Consider the following 23,153-nt stretch of genomic DNA (forward strand, 5'->3'; position numbering starts at 1 on the left):
ACTCAAATACTATTAAGTCATTACTTTGAGTCAGTAAGTTATTTGTCCAAAGCATATCCTCAATTCATAGATATTCATTTAAAAACCATATTGACTTAAAACAGAAATTACATTTTCCATAAAATAGCATGCTCCATGTTTAATATACAATAGAATTTGTTTGCTGCATTTCTGATTTATATTTAATTTGCTGATAAAATTGCAACTCAATCCATGTCAGACCCACTACTTATCCCCACTTGGTTTCCTTTGAAAATTAAAGCGCTAACATGAAAAACAAGCATACTGTTCAGGGACACTATCTTATAAGTTTGGTTGTTAGCTTCCTGCTGTTCTCAACAAATCAGTCTGCAAACTACTGATCCATGTCCCAGCATTTTCACCTCCATTTGCTGGAAACAACTGCCTACAAACTGAATTCTTTTCCATTGAATTTGTTCAGTTAAAGATATCATATTTCCTTCAGTGCATTTTATGCTTATTGATTTTTATAGCAAGCTAAATATCAATGAATGTAAAAATAATTATGAATTAAAAAACCATATGTTAACAGGCTAAGTGCTGTTATATTGAGCAATATATTAAAGGAGTTTTCTAAATTCTTTAAATCATAGTTTTCATTATAGGTACAATTGGAAGAGGTTTATTAAATCAGAAAGTTTAAATAATTTCAATAATTTTAGTCCAGCCACCATCGCTCAGTGTTTGAACATCAACCTATGAACCAGGAATTCACAGTTTGACTCCTAGTAAGAGCAGGTTTCCAGCTTGATCCCCAGTGTGGGGAATGCAGGAGCAACTGATAGATGGTTTTCTCTCATCAGTGATGTTTTAACTCTCTCTCCCTTTCCCTTCCTTTCTGAAATCAATAAAAAGTATATATTTAAAAAATATAATTTCAATAACTTTATATTATGCCATTTGCTTTTGACTTCATCTTCAATCAATGTTAAGTAGCTTAAGTGATGACTTAACTTTAAATAGCCCTCTCATAGTCTCTCTCCAGCAGTTCTACCTCCCATATCCCTCCCCAGCCCTGATTGTGTACTGGTGTGGTCCCTCGGACTGGCCTACACCCTCTTGCAATCTGGAACCCCTCAGGGGATGTCAGGAAGCCCTTGTTTTGGCCCAACAGCAAAAGGAGCGGTTGTTAGGACATGCACTGACCACAAGGTGGCAGACACTCAAATCAGGAGCTGCCCCCTGGTGGTCAGTGCGCTCCCACAGGGGGAGCACTGCTCAGCCAGAAGCCCTGAGCAGAGCTCAAGGCTGGCGAGTGCAACAACAGTGGTGGGAGTCTCTCCCACCTCTGCAGCAGCACTAAGGATGTCAGTAGGACATCCCCCAAGGGCTCCCGGACTACGAGATGGCACAGGTTGGGCTGAGGGACCCCCACCCCTACGAGTGCATGAATGTCGTGCACTGGACCTCTAGTATATCTACAATAATAAAAGCATAATATGCTAATTAGACTAGACAAAGCCAGGGCTGCAAAGGAAGCCCAAGTTCCGGATGCCAGAGGAAAGCCGGTGTCAGCAGCCCAGGGAAGGAAGACCTACTCTTGCATGAATTTGTGAATCAGGCCTCTAGAGTGTGTGTGTGCATGTGCGTGTGCGTGTGTGTGTGTGTGTGTGTGTGTGTGCGTGTGCGCGCGCGCCTAATTTATTTAAGGGAAATCCTCTTATCTTATAGTACAGAAAACAGCAAAACAGCAAACCTTTGGGTTCCACTGTTGAAAGTTTGGAACAAGCCCAGCTGTTTCAGCGTGCCCACCCATTGATGGTGCTACCTCTGTCTGCTTTTGTTTTAGTAACATAGAATTTGAACAACAAAAAAAAATCTAACATTTTAAATTCCATGAGTGGAAACTAATGTATTTTGAGAACTAATTTAAAATAAGTTATAAACACTTCTTAAATCTGTTAGAATTATACTTGCCTTCCAGATATAAAAACTTGATTTACAGTAGCCCTAATAAGCAGGAGTATGATGTTGTCTTATATAGCAAAATTCTCAGAGTTGGCATTTCAGGGTTGATAAACTTCCCAAGGTGCCTTAGAGGATGCATCACTACTGCTCCCTGCCTCCCAGTACTCCTGCCCTTCATGAGCACTTTGAAGATGTGCACTGCTGCCCTCTCACAGCCAGGCAAGGCCCTGGGACTAGTTCAGGCCAACAGACAAGGAGCAGAAGTCTAGTGTTACTTTCAGCCTACGGCGGTTAAAAGCCCTTTTCTGACCCTTTCCATCTCACTTCTGCCCTCCCTGGACCTAGAAACCCTGTGCTGTGACTGCGCACACAAGGTAGTAACAGCTAAAATCCCGGAGCTACTGTTTAAAAGGCAGTTGCCCTAGAGCAGCAATTTTCAACCAGTGTGCCTCAGGAATTGTTAAAGAACGCAGTGCCTGACTATTCAGTCAGCAGCACTGGCATCTTTTGCCTTAGTCAAATTAAACAATGACAACAGGCAACACAACAATAGTCATCCAGTGTGAATGTCCTGTGTTGAACCATAAATATATAGATCATATAATAGAATTGCATCTTATTTAGTTGTCTCATGTCCTAATAAGGATGCAACTGATTGGTTAATTATTGGTACCATAAATCCTTATATAGAAGAGCCTGATTTTTTTAAGTCACTTTAGAGCACAAAAGATGTATAATTATTATTTTATAAGTCAATTAAAATTATACCTATTTTTGCCAAATCAGCATAAAATGTACTATATTTTTGGTGAAGCGCAGAATTTTGGTAATTAGTTTATGTGTGCTGTGGGGCGGAAAAGGATGAAAATCACTGCCCCAGAGAGATGATAACTACAACTGAGAAATAAACCTGTTTAGTAAGGGACTGAAATGTCAGAATTAATTTGTTTCACTCCTAGACCCTGGCTAATACATAATGATGGCTTTCATCATCAGACTTGCAGTTAGGTAATCGCCATCCTTTTAGCCATCATTATCACATTTCAGGCCAGGAGGTAGGAGAGAAGGTGAAGGGGAAATAGTGAAAGAAAATCCTAACCAGTTATGCTTTTTCAAATCTCTCTCTCAGAAGGCAAAACTCAATGACTTGCACACAAATTTCATTGACCAAAAGTCTTTCACATGGTTGTTTCGGTTACCTGGGAGTATTAGTAGGTGAATATTTTAAACTGAATACTCCACCATCCTCCAAATTGAGAAGACGGGAGAGGAAATTGGCATTAAGTTATTTCCAAAATTTGTAAGGGTCTTCTAGTTTCCAAATGCTTCTAAATACTTCTTTCTTGATTTTTGGGTTTCAACTTTCAGGAACACTATCCACCCTGAAACTGTCCCTCTCCCTGCTTCCATAGAACCTCTCTTTCTGTGTTCTCTCCCTTCCCTCTTACAGCTTTCAATTTTGTTCATTAATATCTCCTCCTGTCCATATCTCAAGGTTGTTCCTTTTCAGTTTTTATTTTCCACATTTTTCTTTGAACTCAGGTATCCTAGAACTTCATCTGTATTCCTCAAAATTATTTTCACTCAACTTCAAAACCTCTCCTACCAATTATTTATTGTCTTATTCTTTGAAAATTCAATATTTGAATAATTATACATTTGTCTCCCATTAAACTACTACTTTTCCAATATTTATGATTTGTTTAGGCATGCTCAATTCCCCCATCTCTTATATCACATAGACTTTCAACTAATATGCAAATACCAATGACTATCTACTAAATTAAATTTATGTAATCCTCCTAACCTTCAACCTGAGAACAACTTTATTGGTTCTTATTCTTTTCATCACTCACAGGGGCCAATTTTCAAAGATTCTGAGTTGGCATGCTTGCCTACATTTTTTTCCATCCTCAATCAATACTCATAATGACACTTCCAATTTCAGGTCAGATTATGTAATTTATTTGTTTAAAATAATTATGTGTCCCCATACTCCTAATCAACCTTCAGAATAACAGCCAACTATATTAAGAAAGTATGGCAAGATCTTCATGATAGGTAATCTCCCTGGAATTCCCACTTTTCAAGGAAAAAATAGTACACTATCTTTTACCTAAATGAAACTTCAGCATTTTTTAAAAATATGCTTTTAATGATTTTTTTTTTTGGGGGGGGGAGAGGAAAAGAGAGTGAGAGATAGAAACATCTATGAAAGAAATACTGATCAGTTGCCTCCTGCACACCCCCCTTCCTGCGGGTTGAGTCCACAACCTGCTAAGTGCCCTGATGAAAAATTGAACCCAAAACCTTTTGGTGTAGGATACTATACTCCAACCAATGGGGCCACCTGGCCAGGGCATGGCATCATGTTTTGTCACCCTCATTAATTATGTCTTTTTTAAAATACATTTTATTGACTTTTTCCAGAGAGGAAGAGAGAGGGATAGAGAGTTAGAAACATTGATGAGAGAGAATCATCGATCAGCTGCCTCTTGCACACCCCCACTGGGGATGTGCCCACAACCAAGGTACATGCCCTTGACCAGAATCAAAGCCAAGGCCTTTCAGTCCACAGGCTGATGCTCTATCCACTGAGCCAAAATGGTTTCGGCATAAGACATGCTTTAAGACTTTGCTGCAATGTACTCCCTCTGTGCAGTTTCCCTTAAATCACTGAACCATCTTTGCCTCTGTGTTGCTGAAGATATGCTTTATATGAGAACATCTCATGGAAGTATTTATTTATAGACATATTCCTTACCAGATTGTGATCTTGCTAAGTATTGTATCTGGTTTTGACTGTATATACCATACACTGCCTGGCATATAGTAAACACTAAATGACCCTCTTAAAAAAATAAATTTGTTGATAGATTTTCTTACATGTGCTCTCTCATTGTTTTCCTAAAATTATAACACAATATAACACCCATCTTAAGCAAGTTGCCTGTAATTATAATTGTCTTTCTAAAACAGAAAATGCAACAGCTGCACCTACTCTGAAAATGGATCCTTGGAGAGTATAATTAAGTTATTTCAATTTGAACTGAATATTATCAAGAACTATGGGATGTATAACCTTAAGGCATACCTTTCTACCAGGTTTTTAATGGTATGTCATTTGTAGAAACTTGTATAATGAGGAAATGAGAATGCAATATTTTTTGCCTGCTCCAATCAGAGGTTAAATGAATGAAATTTGGTATCAGATAATGTTACATGCTAACAGAACCTTTGGTAGACCATATAGCTAAGGAGGCGAATGCCATGTGTTTATTGTCTTTGCAATACTCCTAATAGCTCTACTTACATTGTTTTACTGCTATAGAGTTTCCCTATAGCCCAGAAAAATATTGCACAACTGTGTTTAAGTCACAAAGTGAATCTGAAAAGATACCCATTCTAAATTGCTAACCTCTCTAGAAAAGTCTATTCCAAGGTCATGAGTGGTTTTCTATAATTATGCCTTCATATTGTAAAATGACTAATTTTACACTTGGCAATTACTTTAAGGGATATTTTATGTTTAAATAGTTCAAACGCTATGATAAAATAGTGTTTTCAGACATTTGTTATATCTCATTTCTTATAATTTTACATTTTATGTGGCATACATTTTTATTGCTGAAATGATCAATGTATGCTAATCAGTTGGTATTGTAGCAAGCACTGTCTCTAAGCAAAATTCAGGCTAGATGAAATTTTATTTGATGAATATATATCATTTGATGCTAATAACATATGGTAAGTACTGAAAAGATTGCCAATAAAAAATAGAAACCTAGCATTGGAAAGATATTTTAATAATCATTTAGAGTAATCACTATTACCTTCATGAATGTTTTATTGCCAATAATCAATTGATTACAACTATGTAAAAATTTTTCAAAGAAAGAAACTTATTACTGATAAGCAATCATTTATTTTTTGGGTAAAGCATTAATTATTTTAAATGTCTATTTACCTTGAACCAAATTTTTCCTTTTATGATTTATAACTATTACCTTTAGTTTTTCCATTTATTCAAACATATAATCCCTCCTGCATTATAAATAGAATATCTGAAATTCAGATGATCATCCTAAGTGTTATTTATTTTCTGATTAAGATGATGATGAAATAGCTTCAATATGTGTATATATAGTAAGTAGTACCAGACCAATAGAGCTTTGACTAATTAATTTCTCATCAACAGTGAGACAAAAGATTAAATATTTGAAAGAATATTTTTGAAGGTAACAGGAATAAAATATTCAGAGCAATTAATCTATCTCAATCTATTTTTTTAAATATATTTTATTGATTTTATCAATATACGTACAGAGAGGAAGGGAGAGAGATAGAGAATTAGAAACATCGATGAGAGAGAGTCATCAATCAGCTGCCTCTTGCACACCCCCTACTGGGGATATGCCCGCAACCAAGGTACATGCCCTTGACTGGAATCGAACCCGGGACTCTTCAGTCCCCAAGCCAACGCTCTATCCATAGAGCCAAACCGGTCCCGGCTATCTCAATCTATTTAAGTGACACCCAATATTATTAAGATAATTAACACTGGTACATGTTGATATTGACCCTCACATGAAATCAATAATATACTCAGAAAAGAAAATGAAATGTCCCAGTGATCTTCTAGAAAGGTCAAATGTTCTACCCATAACATAAAAGCTGACTACTGCTGTAAATTTTATGATTTATCAAAGATAATTTGACAGGAAATATTAGGTAAAAGAAGCAAGAAGTCATAATTTCTTCTAGTCGCTACAAATATTGTATTCCTACAGAGCATTTACACTGAAAGCCAACTTAAAAAACTGACAAAATTTGATCTGGTCAGGTAGTTCAGTTGCTTGGAATGTTGTCCCATGCACGGTAAGGTTGTGGGTTTGATTCCTGGTCAGGGAACATACTTAGAATCCCTAGTCCTGACACATGTACAGGAGGCAACTGATATCTCTCTCTCTCTCTCTCTCTCTCTCTCTCTCTCTCTCTCTCTCTCTCTCTCTCTCTCTCTCTCTCTCTCTCCCTTTCCTCCTTCTCTCCCCCCTCCCATTTCCCGCTCTCTAAAAATTATTAAAAACAGATCCTAGGGTAAGGATTAAAAAAGAAAAACGGACAAAGTTTAAGGAAAACAAACACAATAGGAAATTTGACTTATAAAGTGAAGTAGGAACTCATGGATTTCATTATTTATATGTGATAATAAGGTCACAGAAAAAAAAAACGTATTCAATTGGAACTTAAGATAAACTCATGGATGCTATACACAGTAAGTTATCTATGAGAGTTCTAGATTAGGAATCACAATTAACCATTTGAAGTTGATGCCTATTCAGCAAGTTATCCATTTCCTTGCTGCCATTATCAAGGATAAATTCATGAACTGATTTTAACATTGGTCTAATCCTCTATAATATAAATTCTAAATAATTTAAATAATAAATTAAATATAGAGGGCAATGTCACAATACCCAGAAGGACAAAATTAAAAAGTTCATTAAGTATTCAAAAGCACAAGGAAAATTGTGAGAGGTAGAAAACTCAGAAATGATAAATCTTATACCTGAACTTACCCAATAATTTAGTATTAATAGTAGAAATAGCACATGCGTACATGATAATTACTTATTCTCTTCAAAATATTTTAAAAGGTCTTTCTTTGTGATATTTATGAATACAAGTTGAGAAGCTTTATCTCATTACAGCATATCCTCAGTTACAGGGTAGAGTGACCACCAAGTGAAAAAATATAATAAAACTACAAACTATGGTTATAATAGTGTGGGCCATGTTTTATTACATGGGAAAGTCTAGGAAGACAATTCACAATTATACTGTCACCAGAAACAGAAATATGTCAAAATTTTAATCATCTAATAAGTAATCATCTTTTTATGAAGATATGGTTTAAAAAAAACATAATAATATGTAACATCAAGTGTGCATTCTAATTTGACATATGTATATGCTACACAGTTATCACCCTAAAAGTCCAGTTACCATCTATTACCATACAGTTGTCATATCTGTTTTTGGTTCACAGTTGGTAGTCCTTGGATATAACATTTTATATAGGGGACTTGAGCATTCATGCATTTTGTTATCCTCAGTAGATTCTGGAATCAATTCTTCATAGATACTAAAGGACACCTATGTTTTGGGGGAGTCAAAGTTATGCACAGTCTTTCAATTGTACTAAGGGTCAATTTTCCTAATTCCTGAGTCGTTCAAGGGTCAACTATGTAAGTACAAGGTAACATACTTCAGGAAAGAAAAGTTATCCCAGGATGATTTTCAGTTACATCTAGTATGTAATTTTTATTATAGCAGACAAATGTGGTTCTATCATCAAGAAGATCATAAAAATATAATGCAATAACAATAATTATTTGTAAGAAGAGAACCAGTGGTATTCTATACAAGCTCTGGTCCATTAGTGTTTAATATCATAAGGTATCTAGAAAAGATAATATATTATATTCTCCGTGTGATCATGAATTCTGATTACACGGAGAATATAATAAACAAGGGGACCATTAAATATATCCCCCAGAACAAAGTATGATATGTTTGTTGAATGAATGAAAACTAGACCTTATTTTTAGCATGTATTATGCATCCAGGCTTCTGCCAGATTAATTTTTCCTAGGAAAGATATGGTCTATCTATAATAACAAAAGCATAATATGCTAATTAGACTGGACATCCTACCGTACAACCTTCTGGATGAAGCTGGGGCTGAAAGGGAAGACCAGGACCCAGGTGCCAGAGGGAAGCCAGTGCTGGCAGCCGGGGAAAGGAAGGCCTACTCTTGCACAAATTTCGTGCATCAGGCCTCTAATATACACACATATATATATATATATATATATATATATATATATATATATATATATATATATATATATATATAACAGAATTCAAGAACACGCAAACTTCAATCAAGAAAACTTTTGAAGATTTTTAACAAGGCAAGAATGGAATCTAAAAGCTAGGAAACAAAATCTTAATCTAGCAGATTATAACTTGTCCAGTTTACATAGTGTGGGAAAGAAATCAACTCAGTGGAACAGTCCACAAGTCCATAGACTTGATTGTTCTCACTCCTTTGGCAAGCACGTCACTCTGAAATGGCTAAATTTGGCTATGGTAGCTTAGGAATCTTAACTGCTTTTTTCTGTTCTAATTCTGTGATTACTGAGCAAGCTTCTAATTATGTCTTGCCATAAATATCTACTCTTGGGGAGAGACTATGTTGTTATGGTGACATGTTTCCTGGTGCATAAATAAATAAATAACATCTATTCATTCACTTAAAAAGCATGAGGTACATCATATGCTCTGGACACAGCCCTAAGATTTTTAAATTTTAAATATAAGCACTAAACTAGGAATTTAAACTCTAGTGGATATTAAAAGATGTAGACAGTGCTGTGGAAGTGCAGCAGGATGATTTTACCGACTTTAGATACTCAGGGAAGACATAACAGAGGAAGTACTTTTTAAACTGTAATTAGAAGAGGGAATAAACATTAGTCAGGTTTGTGTGTGTGTTTGTTTTTTGTGCTTTTTTTTTTAAGAAGAAAGAGGGGCAAAACATTCAGGAAAATTAAATAGTATTTGCAAAGGACTTATTAATTATGTCCTATTTTAAGAAACTGAAGGGATGCCATTATTACTGGAGCATGGGAAGAAGGGTGGGAGGGAAGATGAGAACATGGTGAATAGCTAAATGAGCACTCTATTTTGTGTGAGTTTGCATAATGCCATCCTGCTCTAACAAGACAGATTCAATTCTGTCACAATCCATGATCTTATTCCAAAAAGTGTCTTCATAGCAATCCAGCACTCAGTGATTCCTAGTAACCCGATCCTGTCATTCTCCTTCAATCATTCCCTCAAGAAACAGAATAATTTCAAAAAGTGCAATCCACGAAGTTTTAGAATTTATCATTACAAGTGGTTATAGTGGAAGATAAACTGTGCTTATAGAAGAAAGAAGAGTTAAAAAAGAAAAAGAAAAAAATATATATATGTATATTAACAATAGATAATATGACAAAGGTAAGTACAAAGATATTATTGGAAGCATGTGTGCCTGGATGTATATATAATTTATTACATTAATATAAAGTATATATATAAAGAATTTGTGTAATTTACCTGAGGATTCAGCAAGACATTTCTACCAAATATAATGGTTTTACTTATGCTCAAACTTGAAAAGTTAAGTATTTATTTTTTAAATACGACCTCATCTAATCTTTCCTTGAGTGGTATTATACTTTATTTCCTGAGTAAATTGAAAGTATAACTTGAATTTTCTTTTTAACTGAATTTTCAGTGATAATGAGTATGCATTTAGTATGTTCATGAACTCCAATTTTATTGAAAAAATATTGCTTAATTATGAAACACTAGAATTTATAAAAATCCTTTCCCAATCACAAATCCTTTAAAATCTTGATTTAAAAGTATTATTTCCTAAGAAACTATACAACACATCCACACCAAAAGGAAAATATGAAAACTTAGAAAAATCATTGTTCTTTTTCTGATAATTTACAACGTTGTGAGAAGACAGAAGGTTTGTACTTTGCTTACTAGTACATAAACCACATGCCTTGGGATCATATGTTAAAAAGACATGAATTCTCTTCAAATCCTGGGGCAAATGTTTCAGGCTGTATCAACAGATTTTAATTGCCAACATTACCCCATAAGAATGGAATTAAGAATTAAATTTCAACCCAGCTGAGCATATATCTTTTTTTAACATATTTATTTTTATTGACTTCAGAGAGGAAGATAGAGGGAGAGATAGAAACATCACTGATAAGAGAGAATCATTGATTGGCTTCCTCCTGCATGCCCCCTATTGGGGATCAAGCTCACAAGCTGGGCATGAGCCCTTGACTGGAATTGAACCTGGGACCCTTCAGTACACAAGCTGATGCTTCATCCACTGACCCAAATCAGCTAGGGCTTGAGCATATCTACTTAAAAAAAAAAAAAAAAGAGTAACATGCTAATTGAATGTACTTTTATGACACCCACCAGCCAATCAGGAGTGACTATGCAAATTAACCCAACAAAGATGGGCTATAATCTTGTTGAATATAGAGATGAAAAAATCCTGAACATATTTTACTTCATGAAAGATAATTAACATTAATTTTTTTTAAATTCATTACTTTCAAATATAGGAGATACTGAATTATTAAAATTGTCCTGTTGTATGTGGTATATTGCAAACACAGCTAAAATCTCCATGCTTTCCTTTACACAGCCATTGACATTTCACTGCAGCTTCTCCCAAGAGTCTGTCATCTGCTTTCTTTTGAATTGAAAAGTTCATATCAATTTGAAAATTCATTCTTTTCACTGTCCCATGCTTACTCCAGAAAATAAAACAGCCCAAGTTTTATGTCATTGGTGCACAGATTTAGTCCCTTTCCACTCTGTCTTCTCATTCCATCCTGTCTCTATCTAGCCATGATTACTGATGTCTACTGGTTCAATTACCATCATTGTGAACTACATACCAGTTATGCTTCTATTCAGAGCTCCTGAATCATATGGTCATAGTTATCTAGTAGATAATGTTGATAGAATGTCTAAAAGATTCTTCAAACTAAATATATCTTTAAAATTTTCAATATCCATATCATCCCTACTGCAGAGTTGACCTTCATTCAACATTTTCCAATATGCCTTTAACAATTTGTATGTCAGAAGATGTTTTATTTTAGCACTATCTTTTCTTTTATCACTCCTCAATCCACTACTACAGAGTCCTTTTCTTTATACTTCCTACATAGCTCTCAATTAATTCCACTTTTTTTATCTCCATCAATACCATCATAATCCAAGCTACCTTGATTTGTTTTTAGATTTCAGCAATTACCTCTCAAGTAGTCTTCCCACAGTTAATTGAGCCCCACTGAAAAATCAATCTTTACACATAAGAATAACCATTTGAAAAGTCAGAATTTAGACCTCTTCATGTAATTGTTTTTAATAAAAAGACTTTAATAAATTTCCATTGTTCTTATCAAATCCTTCACTTGGCTTAAAACACCCTTCCTAGTTTAATGTTTATAAATTTTTTTTCCTTCACTAATCCTATCATTCTTTACTCAATCACTGATTTCATAATCTACTTTACCCTTTAATAATAAGTTCATTCATTTTTTAAATGGCATAATGGAACATTTCCTTTTAAAACGATCATATCCTAAAATTATGTTATGAAAACTGCAGTTTTCTGAACATGTCTTGAGTTTCTAAAGAAAGAGCCCATACTCACTCAGAATACACTGTTTAAATTTTGCTTTTAGATAAAAGAGTATATAAGATTTAATTACAAAAATAAAGCCAAATTTCTTCCAGGACTATTCTATTAATTTGAAAGGAATCATCAAGTATGGACAGGCATACTAAAGAACACAACTGTAGATTATATTAGAAATGTAATTTCTTTATTCAAGTTTTGATTAATCACCTTACTTCCCATGAATAGAGTGATAAAAAAAATACTGATGGGAAACTCTGTCTTTCAAAATACCAATCTATTTGCTCTATCATTGCCCTGACTTTCTAAAATATACCTTAGCTCTGACAGCTGCCACATATAATTTTCCTGTTAATTATAAATTTTTTCAAAAATGTAAACCCTTAAACACCCTCACATAACTATTCTTTGATCCCCAATTTGTCTTAGGTAACAACATCAATGCTAGGTTACTAAAAAACATCTACTTACCATATTGTAGGTGGCTCAGAACCTTCAATTTCTAAGTAATCATACTTTTCTTCCATTTGAAAATCAGTAAATATGAGTGAAATCGTGTCCCCAGGCTCTGCTACAATGGTCCAAGTGCAATCGGCATTATTGTGGTATTCATTGGGAAAACTGGGGCTTGATATAATGCCACTAGATCCTCTCATTGTTCCTCCACATGCATCTTCAGCTGTTAAGAGCAAGAATGAAATGTTCAGATATAAATCATTAAGAGAAATGCAACTCTTTTAACATTTTCAAATAAAATAACAGATCAAATTATGTGATACCAAGTACATATACCTAATAGAGATAAAATAAAATGAGAAATCTGTGGGGGGGAAATTAAGCACATATATAACTACACTGAGTGGCCAGATTATTATGATCTCTGAATACATAATAATCTGGTCACTCAGTGTATATCCTATATAATAAAGGGCTAATATGCAAATTGGCCCCTCAGCCAGGAGTTTGATCAACAGGGAGGCTGGCCAACCACCCATATTCCCTCTACCTGGCCAGGCTGGCCAGACCACACCCATGTTCTATAATATAATGACCACATGTATACACACACACACACACACACACACACTCACACACTCACACACTGAGTGGCCAGATTATTATGCATTTAAAGATCAATAATCTGGCCACTCAGTGTGTATCTTGATAATTTTTAACCATTGCTTGATGCAGCAATACAAGTAAGTAAAATCTAAACTCCAATTGATCTCAGGATAACAGAACCAGGATTTTCTTTTCATTGATTAGCTGATAAAGTCTGCAAAATAAAAGAAACATCATCCTTAAAGTCTGTAATGAGAAGTCTTTAATCACTTTGTACATGTTTATGGTAAGGCTGAGCTTTGTTTTGTTTTTTTGTTTTTATGTAGTAAAGAACAAAATGAAGAAACAATTTGAGAGAGAATATAATAGAGTTTTATTAATGGCATGATTCAAACGCTATTGAAAATATTTGTGGAATTGCAATTTAAATAAAAATACATCATATGTCCACAAAACTTTAATTAGAGAGAAATAACATATTAACTAATATATCATTGGTAATAAATTCCCTACTAAAGGCCCTCAGACCAGCCTGTGCACTCTCGCAGTCTGGGAGCCCTCAGGGGATGTCCGACTGATGGCTTCTAGGGGTGTCGAACTCAATCAGAGAAGGGGCCAAAATCTAAAATCCAGCCTAAATCGCGGGCCGAATGGTTTACTGAACAGTCATAAACTGTCATTGTGATGGAAACGCAGCGGAGTGCAGTGATGACAGCACGGTGCGGGCCACATTGCAAGGCCTGGCGGGACGGATTTGGCCCGCGGGCCTTGTGTTTGACACATGTGGTTAGGCCCTCTCCAGTCTTGAGCCTGGCTGGTGGCTGAGCAGCGCTCCCCCTGGGGGAGCACACTAACCACCAGCTCCTGTGTTGAGCATCTGCCCCCTGGTAGTCAGTTCATGTCATAGCAACATAGCTCTCCAACATCCCCTGAGGGCTCCCAGACTATTAAAGGCAAAAGGGTACAGGCCAAGCTAAGGGACCCCCCCCATCTCCTCCAAGTGCATGAATTTTTGAACACAGGCCTCTGGTATAATACATATTTTTCTAGGGATTCACATGATATATGGATATACAATATTATAAATTTTCTATTTTTTAACTATACTTGTGGACTTATGGTTTTCATTTTCCAAATAGGAATTGTAAATTCTCCATGAATCTACTTTTGACCAACAGTGTATAATAACAGAGGGGCTACATGAACAGCTATGTTTAGTGTGAAAGTATAAAATCAAGATCCTGATTAATAAAGAGATTAAAGCTATAAAATCTATCTTGTCATAACACTGTTTAGACCAGTCAAGTTAATAAGTTACTAAATTAGTTGTGCAATAAATCGCCTCAAGATTTATGTTGTTATCTTAATCCACTCAGGGAATTCTTCCAATTCAAGTCAACCATTTGAGGAAAAATATAGTTCTATAATGACCACTTATTATTTCATGTAAAGACTAATACTTCATGGCTTTCAGAAATAGAGATGGGCAGCATCCTATCTAATTCCACAAAGGGCAGGAAATAGCAAAATGCCTTGATACTGGTGATAACTTTATTACCATGTTCTTCTATGCATTAAATAACATTAGCTTCCTTCTGGCCCACACTTAGCCATTTAATTCCACAATTCATAAATTTAAAGATATATATAAAGATATATATATATTTATAATACATATAAAATATATATTTTATAAATATATAAAATATTAAATTAAATCACAAACTATGTAAATATGATAAGTATTTATTTTCATTACAAGTCCTACCAATTTTTAGGGTAATTAAAATGAACTGGTGCTCCTGTCCAGACTAAGAAATATAGGACTATAATTTTCTTGCCAGAGCACACAATGCCTTCCCTCAATGTTTTACCTTTAGTATCTGATAAATGTGTCTGGCTGCCCCCATCCTCAAATACCAATTAGTTCTACTTTTTTTCTTCTCAGTACCAATACCAAGATTGAGTACTGCTTTGGAAATAAAATGTTACACTATTATATATTTTAGTGGAACTGGTACATAACCTACGGAAATCAGCTCTGTGAGTTATTTATTTCTGTCTCCAGATAAAATTATAGGCAGATATTTAATATTTCAGCTCACACTCAGATGAAAGGAATACATTTCTCCATTTTTTAATTAAAATGTGTCAACTGATCAAACTGATCAATTAATATGTCCAGTCTTGAGTAGTCACTTACCAAAATATATATATTTAAATATATATATATATATATATATATATATATATATATATATATATATATATATATATACACACACACATATTTTTTTTTCATTGGCTTAAAGTTCTTTGCTCCCCATAGCTTGGGCTTGTGGCAAATAGGGCAGAGCTGAGGAAGATAAGTGGCTTCTTCCACCCTATGCTCCTTCCTAGTATTTCTACTCCTCCCCATTACTCACTGAGCTCGTTGGGACTCCTCCTGAGGTAGGGAGAAATCAGGGGACATGAATCTTTTATTTCCCTGGTCCTGATTTGGCACAAATTTCCAAGAACTATGGCAGATGATCAAAAAATTATGGTTCTTTTGGTCATGAGCCTTTTTATGGGAACCACCAAGATATTCCAATCATTCTTTCCTGGAATATATATTTCTCTGCTGACTGCTTACATTTCCCTTCATAGCATGGGTATAGAATAGTATATTTCCATCTTGTTTGTAACTATGTCTTCTTATCACTGAGGTGAGCCTCTTGGACAGGACCTACGACCATTCCAGGCCAGAAATCCCTCACAAAAGCTCTGCATTTGGTCAATGGAAAACATGCTCCATGTATTCTTCCTCTGTGGAAATTCAGTTTCTTCCCAAATGCAGCCCTATGTGTTTGCAAGAGACATTTAACTATTTCATCCATGGTTTTAAAAATAATACATTGTGTTCTCCAAGCTCCAGGGCATACAAATAAAATTCTTTGTATGACACATGAAATGGAGAGCAACTTGTAGAATAGATCACTCCAGGCAAATTCTTATTTTACAGCAAAATGATTTCAAGCCTAAAATGGATCCGCTTGGGCTTGAAAACAAGAATAAGAATTCAGGTCTTCTAGCATACACAGCAAATGCTCTTGCCAATTCTTATACCAATTTCTTTGTTCAGCACTGCTGTTTGATATCTTTATTACTACACAAACTATCATAGAATCCTTACAAGACAGAATTGTGAAACAGGTAAAAATTGCTTTATAGCACATGCCAGATAGGCAGAATTTTGTCTGGATGGCACAATTTGAGTGCTAGAACCTATGTGTTATGATTTGGCCTGAACTTAATACAGTATTTATAAAAACCAATGCATTTTCTGCAATCATAGACTCAGAGAGTAGAATATACTATAATAAGCTATTTTTTTTTTTTAAGCAGAGATAGGAGACATAAAAGACAGTACTGCAGGGGTCCTCAAACTTTTTAAAGTGGGGGCCAGATCACGGTCCCTCAGAGAGCTGGAGGGCCGGACTATATGAACTACTAATTCCTACTGTAACACCTCGGCTGCGCTCACTGCCCAAAAAACCTGGCGGGCCGGATCAGACTCCTCTGCGGGCCGCATGTGGCCCGCGGGCCGTAGTTTGAAGACGCCTGCTACTGGAACAAGCCATGACACCCTTGAACCTAGGCCTGGGCTCTCTTTGCTAAGTAATATCACCTGATCTCTGGTCAAAGTGAGTTGGTACAAATCTTATAGGTAGCCTTTATTTTTTTCTATATAATTGGCACACAATATCCTATTAATTTCAGGTGCACATGATAGTGATTCAATATTTATATCCATTATAAAATGATCACAACAATGAGTTAACATCTGTCACCATAAAATTTATTATAATATTACTGACTATATTTCTAAGCTGTATAATTTGTACTTCTTAGTCAACTATTTTATCCATCCCCTCAACTCTTTACCCCTCTTGCAACCACCAGTTTGCTTTCTGCATTTATTAGTCTGTTTATTTTGTTTCTTCATTCCTTTTGTTTAGATTTCACATAAGGGTAAAATCATGTATTTGTCTCTCTATCTGACTTATTTCACTTAGCATCAGACCCTCTATATTCACTCATGTCACAAATGGTGAGGTTTATTTCTTTTCTATGGCTGAGTAATATTCCACAGTATATGCATACGAAAAATTATGTACCCATTCATCTATTGATGAACACATATAGTGCTTCCATTTCTTGGTTACTATAACTAATGCTGCAGTGAACATATGAGTACTTCCATCTCTTCAAATTCATGGTTTTTGTTCTTCTGATAAACACCCAGAAGTAAAAATGCTAGATGATGTGAGAGTTCTATTTTTAATTATTTGAGGGACCTACATACTATGTTCCAGAGTGGGTGCACTAAATAACATTTCCACAACAAGGTACTAAGGGACACTTTTTTCCCATATCTTCAACACTTAAGCACTTTTTGTTTTTTGTTAATAGCCATTTTGATGGAAGTGAGGTGATATCTCATTGAGGTTTTGATTTGCATTTCCTCGATGTTTAGTAATGTTGAACAATTTTTCCTATGCCTGTTGACCACCTAAAAAATGTCTATTAAAAATCTCTGCCCATTTTTTAATTGCGTTGTTCATATTTGATATTAAATTATGCAAGTTCTTTATAAATTTTGAATATCAACTGCTTCTTTATATGTACCATTTGCATAACAAAAGGTTAGTATATGCACACACAGACTCTTGTCCTAATGGAATAGGTTATAAAATTTATAGTGTGGTAATTCTTATGTATGTATGCATGCACATATACATAAGCTGAATGATTGCACATTGCATGTTAATAACTTTCAGAGTCAATGTGTTGTAAAATATAGAGAAAAAAAATTGATACAGCCAATAGAATCAATGGAGTAATGCAGTCTTTTAAAAATAAAAATTTTTTAAAAACTAATACTTATGACTTGAAATTCTTATGAAGATATACTATCAATTGCCTTTTAATTTATTAATATATTCAAGTCTATTGCTAAAAAGTATAGATATCCTATCCAATAAAAGAATAATATGCAAATTGACTGTCACTCCAATATACAAGCTGGCTGCCCCCATGTGGTCAAAGATGGCTGCCCCCATGTGGACACAATATGGCAGCAACAATATGGCCAGCAGGGGAGAGCAGTTGGAAGGAACAAGGCCTGCAAGGAAGGGCAGTTGTGGGTGATCAGGCCAGCAGGGGAGGGCAGTTGGGAGGAACCAGGCCTGCAAAGGGGGGCAGTTGTGGCAATCAAGCCTGCAGGGGAGGGCAGTTGGGTGTGACCAAGCTGGCAGAGGAAGAAAGTTCAGGGCAACAGGGCCTACAGGGAAGGACAATTTGGGGGTGGGAACCCAGACTTGCAGGGGAGGGCAGTTAGGAGTGACCAGGCTTGGAGGGGAGGGCAGTGAGGGGCAATCAGGCTGGCAGGGGAGCAGTTAGGCATCAATCAGGATGGCAGATAAGTGGTTAAATAGTGATCAGGCAGGCAGAGAGAAGCAGTTTAGGCAATGAGGAAGGCAGGTAGGTGAGCAGTTAGGAGTCTGCAGTCCTGGATTGTGAGAGGGATGTCTGACTGCCAGGATCAGGCCTAAATGGGCAGTCAGACATTCCTGGTGGGGTCCCAGATTGGAAAGAGTGCAGGCTGGGCTGAGGGAAACATTCTCCCCGTGTACAAATTTCGTGCACTAGGCCTCTAGTTAAATATAAAATGTTATTAAATCTCATTTTAATTGTTTACAATATTGTAAATGTATTATCGAATAACTTCTATTTCTAGCTTTAAAATAACTGAATTTATGTAAACTTGCTAAACAATTTTCTTTAATTTCTTGCCATAGAGCAGGGGAAAAGTACAAAAATAAAATCAAAATTAGTTTTATTTAAGTGCAAAAAGTAAGCAATTATTTCAGCACCTCCCAAAAATGTGTGTGTTTTTTTTATAGAATTAAATTTTATTTACTCTCAATTTCTGTTGAACTTATTAGGTACCAAAAATACCTGACCTTGTTTTGTCTTTAGATCTTACATTACATTTAATGTATGTCTTTAGATCATACAGTACATTTAAGATATTGTAAATTGAAAGTGCCCCCAAAGCATGGCAATTTAACAGCTTCAAAATTCACTAGAACGATTTTCTGTAACATGTAATTTCAGATACTGATCTCTGTGCTCTGCCCTACTAGTTTCTTGTGAAATAGCTTAGGGATAGGGGTAGGTAGACCATAAATATGCTTGTTTATCACAAAAGAGAAAGAACTGTAAATTTAGCAGATGAGTACACTTGGTCAATTCCAGATGTGAGGCATTCAATCCAATCTCCAAGTTTATCTTGGGAAAATGTTCTGCAAATCTCCTTTGCTGAATCTCAACATTCCATCAGCCCCATGAGCTCACAAATAAAGCAGACATCTATGTGTTCCATCTCAAGACACTTTTGTCTGCCTCTTAATTAGACAAAATATTTAAATAATACACTCATTAATTATCTATTACATTATATATACAGGGCAGCAGTTCCATTAGTATAACTGTCCTTGTTTGCATCTAATAGTTCAGCTTTATGTATCTTTGTGTTTAAAAAAAATAATTTTTTTCTTGATAGAGAAGAGAATTAAGCACCTGGGTAGTTAAATGGCACATCCAGGGCAACAGGGCCTACAGGAAAGGACAATTTGGGGGTGGGAACTCAGGCTTGCAGGGGAGGGCAGTTAGGAGTGACCAGGCTTGGAGGGGAGGGCAGTGAGGGGCAATCAGGCTGGCAGTTTGTTCCTTGACAAACATAAAATAATGTTTTATGTTTGTCAAGGAACAACAAGAAACAACTGTTCTAAGTTTTAAAGAAAAGTGGTGTATTTTTATTATTATTATGAAGGAAAATTAAAGAGTTTTAATCATCTTCATTTCTTAGTCCAGGTCCTTTCATACTAAAATAGACGAAATTAAATTTATCTGGGAAACAGATTTCTAAGTCAAAGAAAAACATTCATCATTCATTCAGTTGACACCTTATGGAAAGAGAAAAACAAAAAAACATATACATAATGGCATATCAGAATGGAAGGTTTATTCCTGAATACTCAAATATGCTTTTGATAAAATATTCCATGTTAATTTATAATTATCTTCCTAAGAGACATGTTGAGAAAAATGAGAGGGATAGTTAGTGCACTGAGGCAAGTAATTAATAAATATGTAGATTATAGTTTGATTGTTCAGTTTTATGTTCAGCTTAAAATACTTTTCAGAATCTAAAAATAAAAAATACAGGCATTTGTTTATGATAGATTAAATATTTAAAATAATATTTTTTTTTTCAGCAAGAAGCCATGCAGAGGAACAGGGAGGAATTTTACATTATGTTTTTAATTAGCAAAATATAATTATTTTCAAATATTGACCCAGAGCCATACAAAATGTGATCACAGGAAAAAGGGAGTAAAAAATGGGAAATCCCTATAATTACCTGGCTTTCTGTCTAAGCATATTCAGGACAATAGGCTACGGAGGGTGATTATGAGTAGAATATAGTGTTCTCCCTGAGCTGAGTTCAGGGAGCATGAGGTCTGTAGATAGAATTCCAGAAGAAAGGAAGCTTTTCAGAAAAAGAACTCATAAAACCTGCATTGCGGCCCCATAGGTCTTAGCTAAACAATAACAAATATATGCTATGGGTGAAACTGCATGAAGTCAGACAAAGAGAGGCCATTGGTTCCAACCAAGGATGCACACAGGGCTGGGAATACAAAAAAAAATTAGAAACATGTTTATTGAGAAATAATTCAGAAACCACAAAATTCATCCAAAGCATACAATTAAAATATTTTCTTTGCTGTAGCATGTACTAATATAATCACATCCTATTTTCAATAATATTCAGTTATATTGATATACCATCTTTTTAAAACATCCATTTTATTGAATGGTGCTTGGTCAATTAGTTATCTACCCAAATAGTCAATTCCAGATGAACTATAACCTAAATGTAAAAGGAAAAAACAATATAGCTTCTGAAACATAATATAAGACACCACCTTCATGTCCTTAGAATTGACAAATCTTCTTAAATAGGTACATCACTCTACATTAAAATTAGGAATTCTATTCCTTAAGTGATTTCACTAAGGAGGTCCAGGCACAAAGTGGAAGGTATTTCCAATACACAAAGCTGATAAGGGCTCATTAAAAATCTATAAAGAACATCTATAAATCACCAAGAAAAAGGACAGCAATAGAAAAATGGACAAAAGACTAGAATGCCATCTTACAATGGAGGATCAACCAACTGTCAATGGACATACAAGAAAGGAACTCAGCTCATTAGTCATCCCAAATTCAAATTAAAACCACAATGATTCTCTATTAGACACACACCAGGATGTCTAAAATGACAAAAATCGATACCATAAATACTTAGCAAGGATATGAATCAACCAGAATTCAAATTTGCCCATAAATTAATTCTGTAAATCAATTTATGAGAGAATATTCTGTAAATCAGTAGAGCCACTTTAGAAAACTCATTAGAATCTGCCTAATAAAGCTACCATATCCTATGACTTAATGTTCCCACTACTAGGCATTTTCTCAGATGTACATCAAGTGATGTTTATGGGAATAGTCACAGATACATCATTTATTCTAGCCAAATCTAGAGACAATCCAAATGTTCATCAAAATATCACAAAAGTAGTGATTTAGTCCTATAATGTACAACTACAATCAATGAAATATGTGTAATCTGTTACTACATACAACATGATGGATATCACAAATAGTATTACTAGTGGAAGGGTAAATTAGCAAGATTCCATTTTATAAAAGTTAAAAATAGGCACACACAAAAATCTGTGGTGCTAGAAATCAGAGGGGTGTTTGCATTCAGGGAAGGGCAAGGTGGTGACTGGAAGGAAGTATTTGAGAGATTTCTGACTTTCTGGTACTATTCTGTTCTTGCTCTGGCCTGTGTTCATTCTGTGAAAATTCATCAAGTTGCACACTTGTAATTTGTGACTTTTCTGTATATATGTTTAAATAAACACGTTATTAAGTAAGAAGGAGAATTCTTCAAAAGCACATTGTCTTCCAAGGTCTCTATTATTCTCATTATAAATACCACTTTTCTCCCAAGATGGTGTTTTCTATTCTATTCACTTCAACTACCCTCCAAGTATATTGACCATCCCACAATCTTTGTCATTTAGCTTCATCTTCTTCAGCACCCATCCAACTGCTGAAGAGGAATCTTTAACATTAATAAAACATATTCACTAATGTGGTTAGCAATCATCCTTTCCAAAATCCCTGTTCATTTCAGAGTGATTGATTGTATAAATTTCAATAGGAATTGTTAATTCCCATCTGGAGCATGAGCTCTCAGAAAGTGTAGGAGTTTCAAAGAGTGGCTGATGATAAATAAAATGAAGAAATAGTTATCATTTATACACGAGGAATATTTGCTACCAAGATTCTGATAGCAAATATTATGAGGCAGAAATAAGATTATGTGTGTACTGATCTATTTCCTCAGAAAGTTTGGTTGGACCCATTGGAGCTAATGGCTGTGCAATGAGAATTGAGCAAAAGTGACTTAAGATTCCTCTCTTAGGAATGACTTTAACCCCATCTTCTCCTGTCCCTTTAAAACTTATTTTCTACAACAAAATCTAGAGTATTTTTAAAATCATATCATGTCACACTTACTTCTATGTTTGTAAGATTTTAATGGCTTTCCTCAAATTTGGAATAAGACCAAAGTATTTATCATGGCCTTAAGGGTCCTTAATTCATAGACTTCTCAAGGTAAGAATACATAGATGGGAATGGAATAACTACAAGGTCAAATGGGTCACCACAC

At 35.1% G+C, this 23,153-nt stretch overlaps 1 protein-coding gene across 1 annotated transcript in view; it reads right to left on the reverse strand.

Annotated features, from left to right (window-relative positions):
* The window catches only part of CSMD3 (CUB and Sushi multiple domains 3), a 779,390-nt gene that overhangs the window by 563,727 nt on the left and 192,510 nt on the right, over positions 1-23,153 (reverse strand). The window contains exon 5 of the mRNA XM_036436812.2: positions 12,701-12,908. Coding sequence (XP_036292705.1) covers positions 12,701-12,908 — 208 coding nt within the window. The remainder of the gene's footprint in view (positions 1-12,700; positions 12,909-23,153) is intronic.

The sequence above is a fragment of the Pipistrellus kuhlii genome, unplaced genomic scaffold, assembly GCF_014108245.1.
Source record: "Pipistrellus kuhlii isolate mPipKuh1 unplaced genomic scaffold, mPipKuh1.p scaffold_m20_p_14, whole genome shotgun sequence".
NCBI classification, from domain to species: domain Eukaryota; kingdom Metazoa; phylum Chordata; class Mammalia; order Chiroptera; family Vespertilionidae; genus Pipistrellus; species Pipistrellus kuhlii.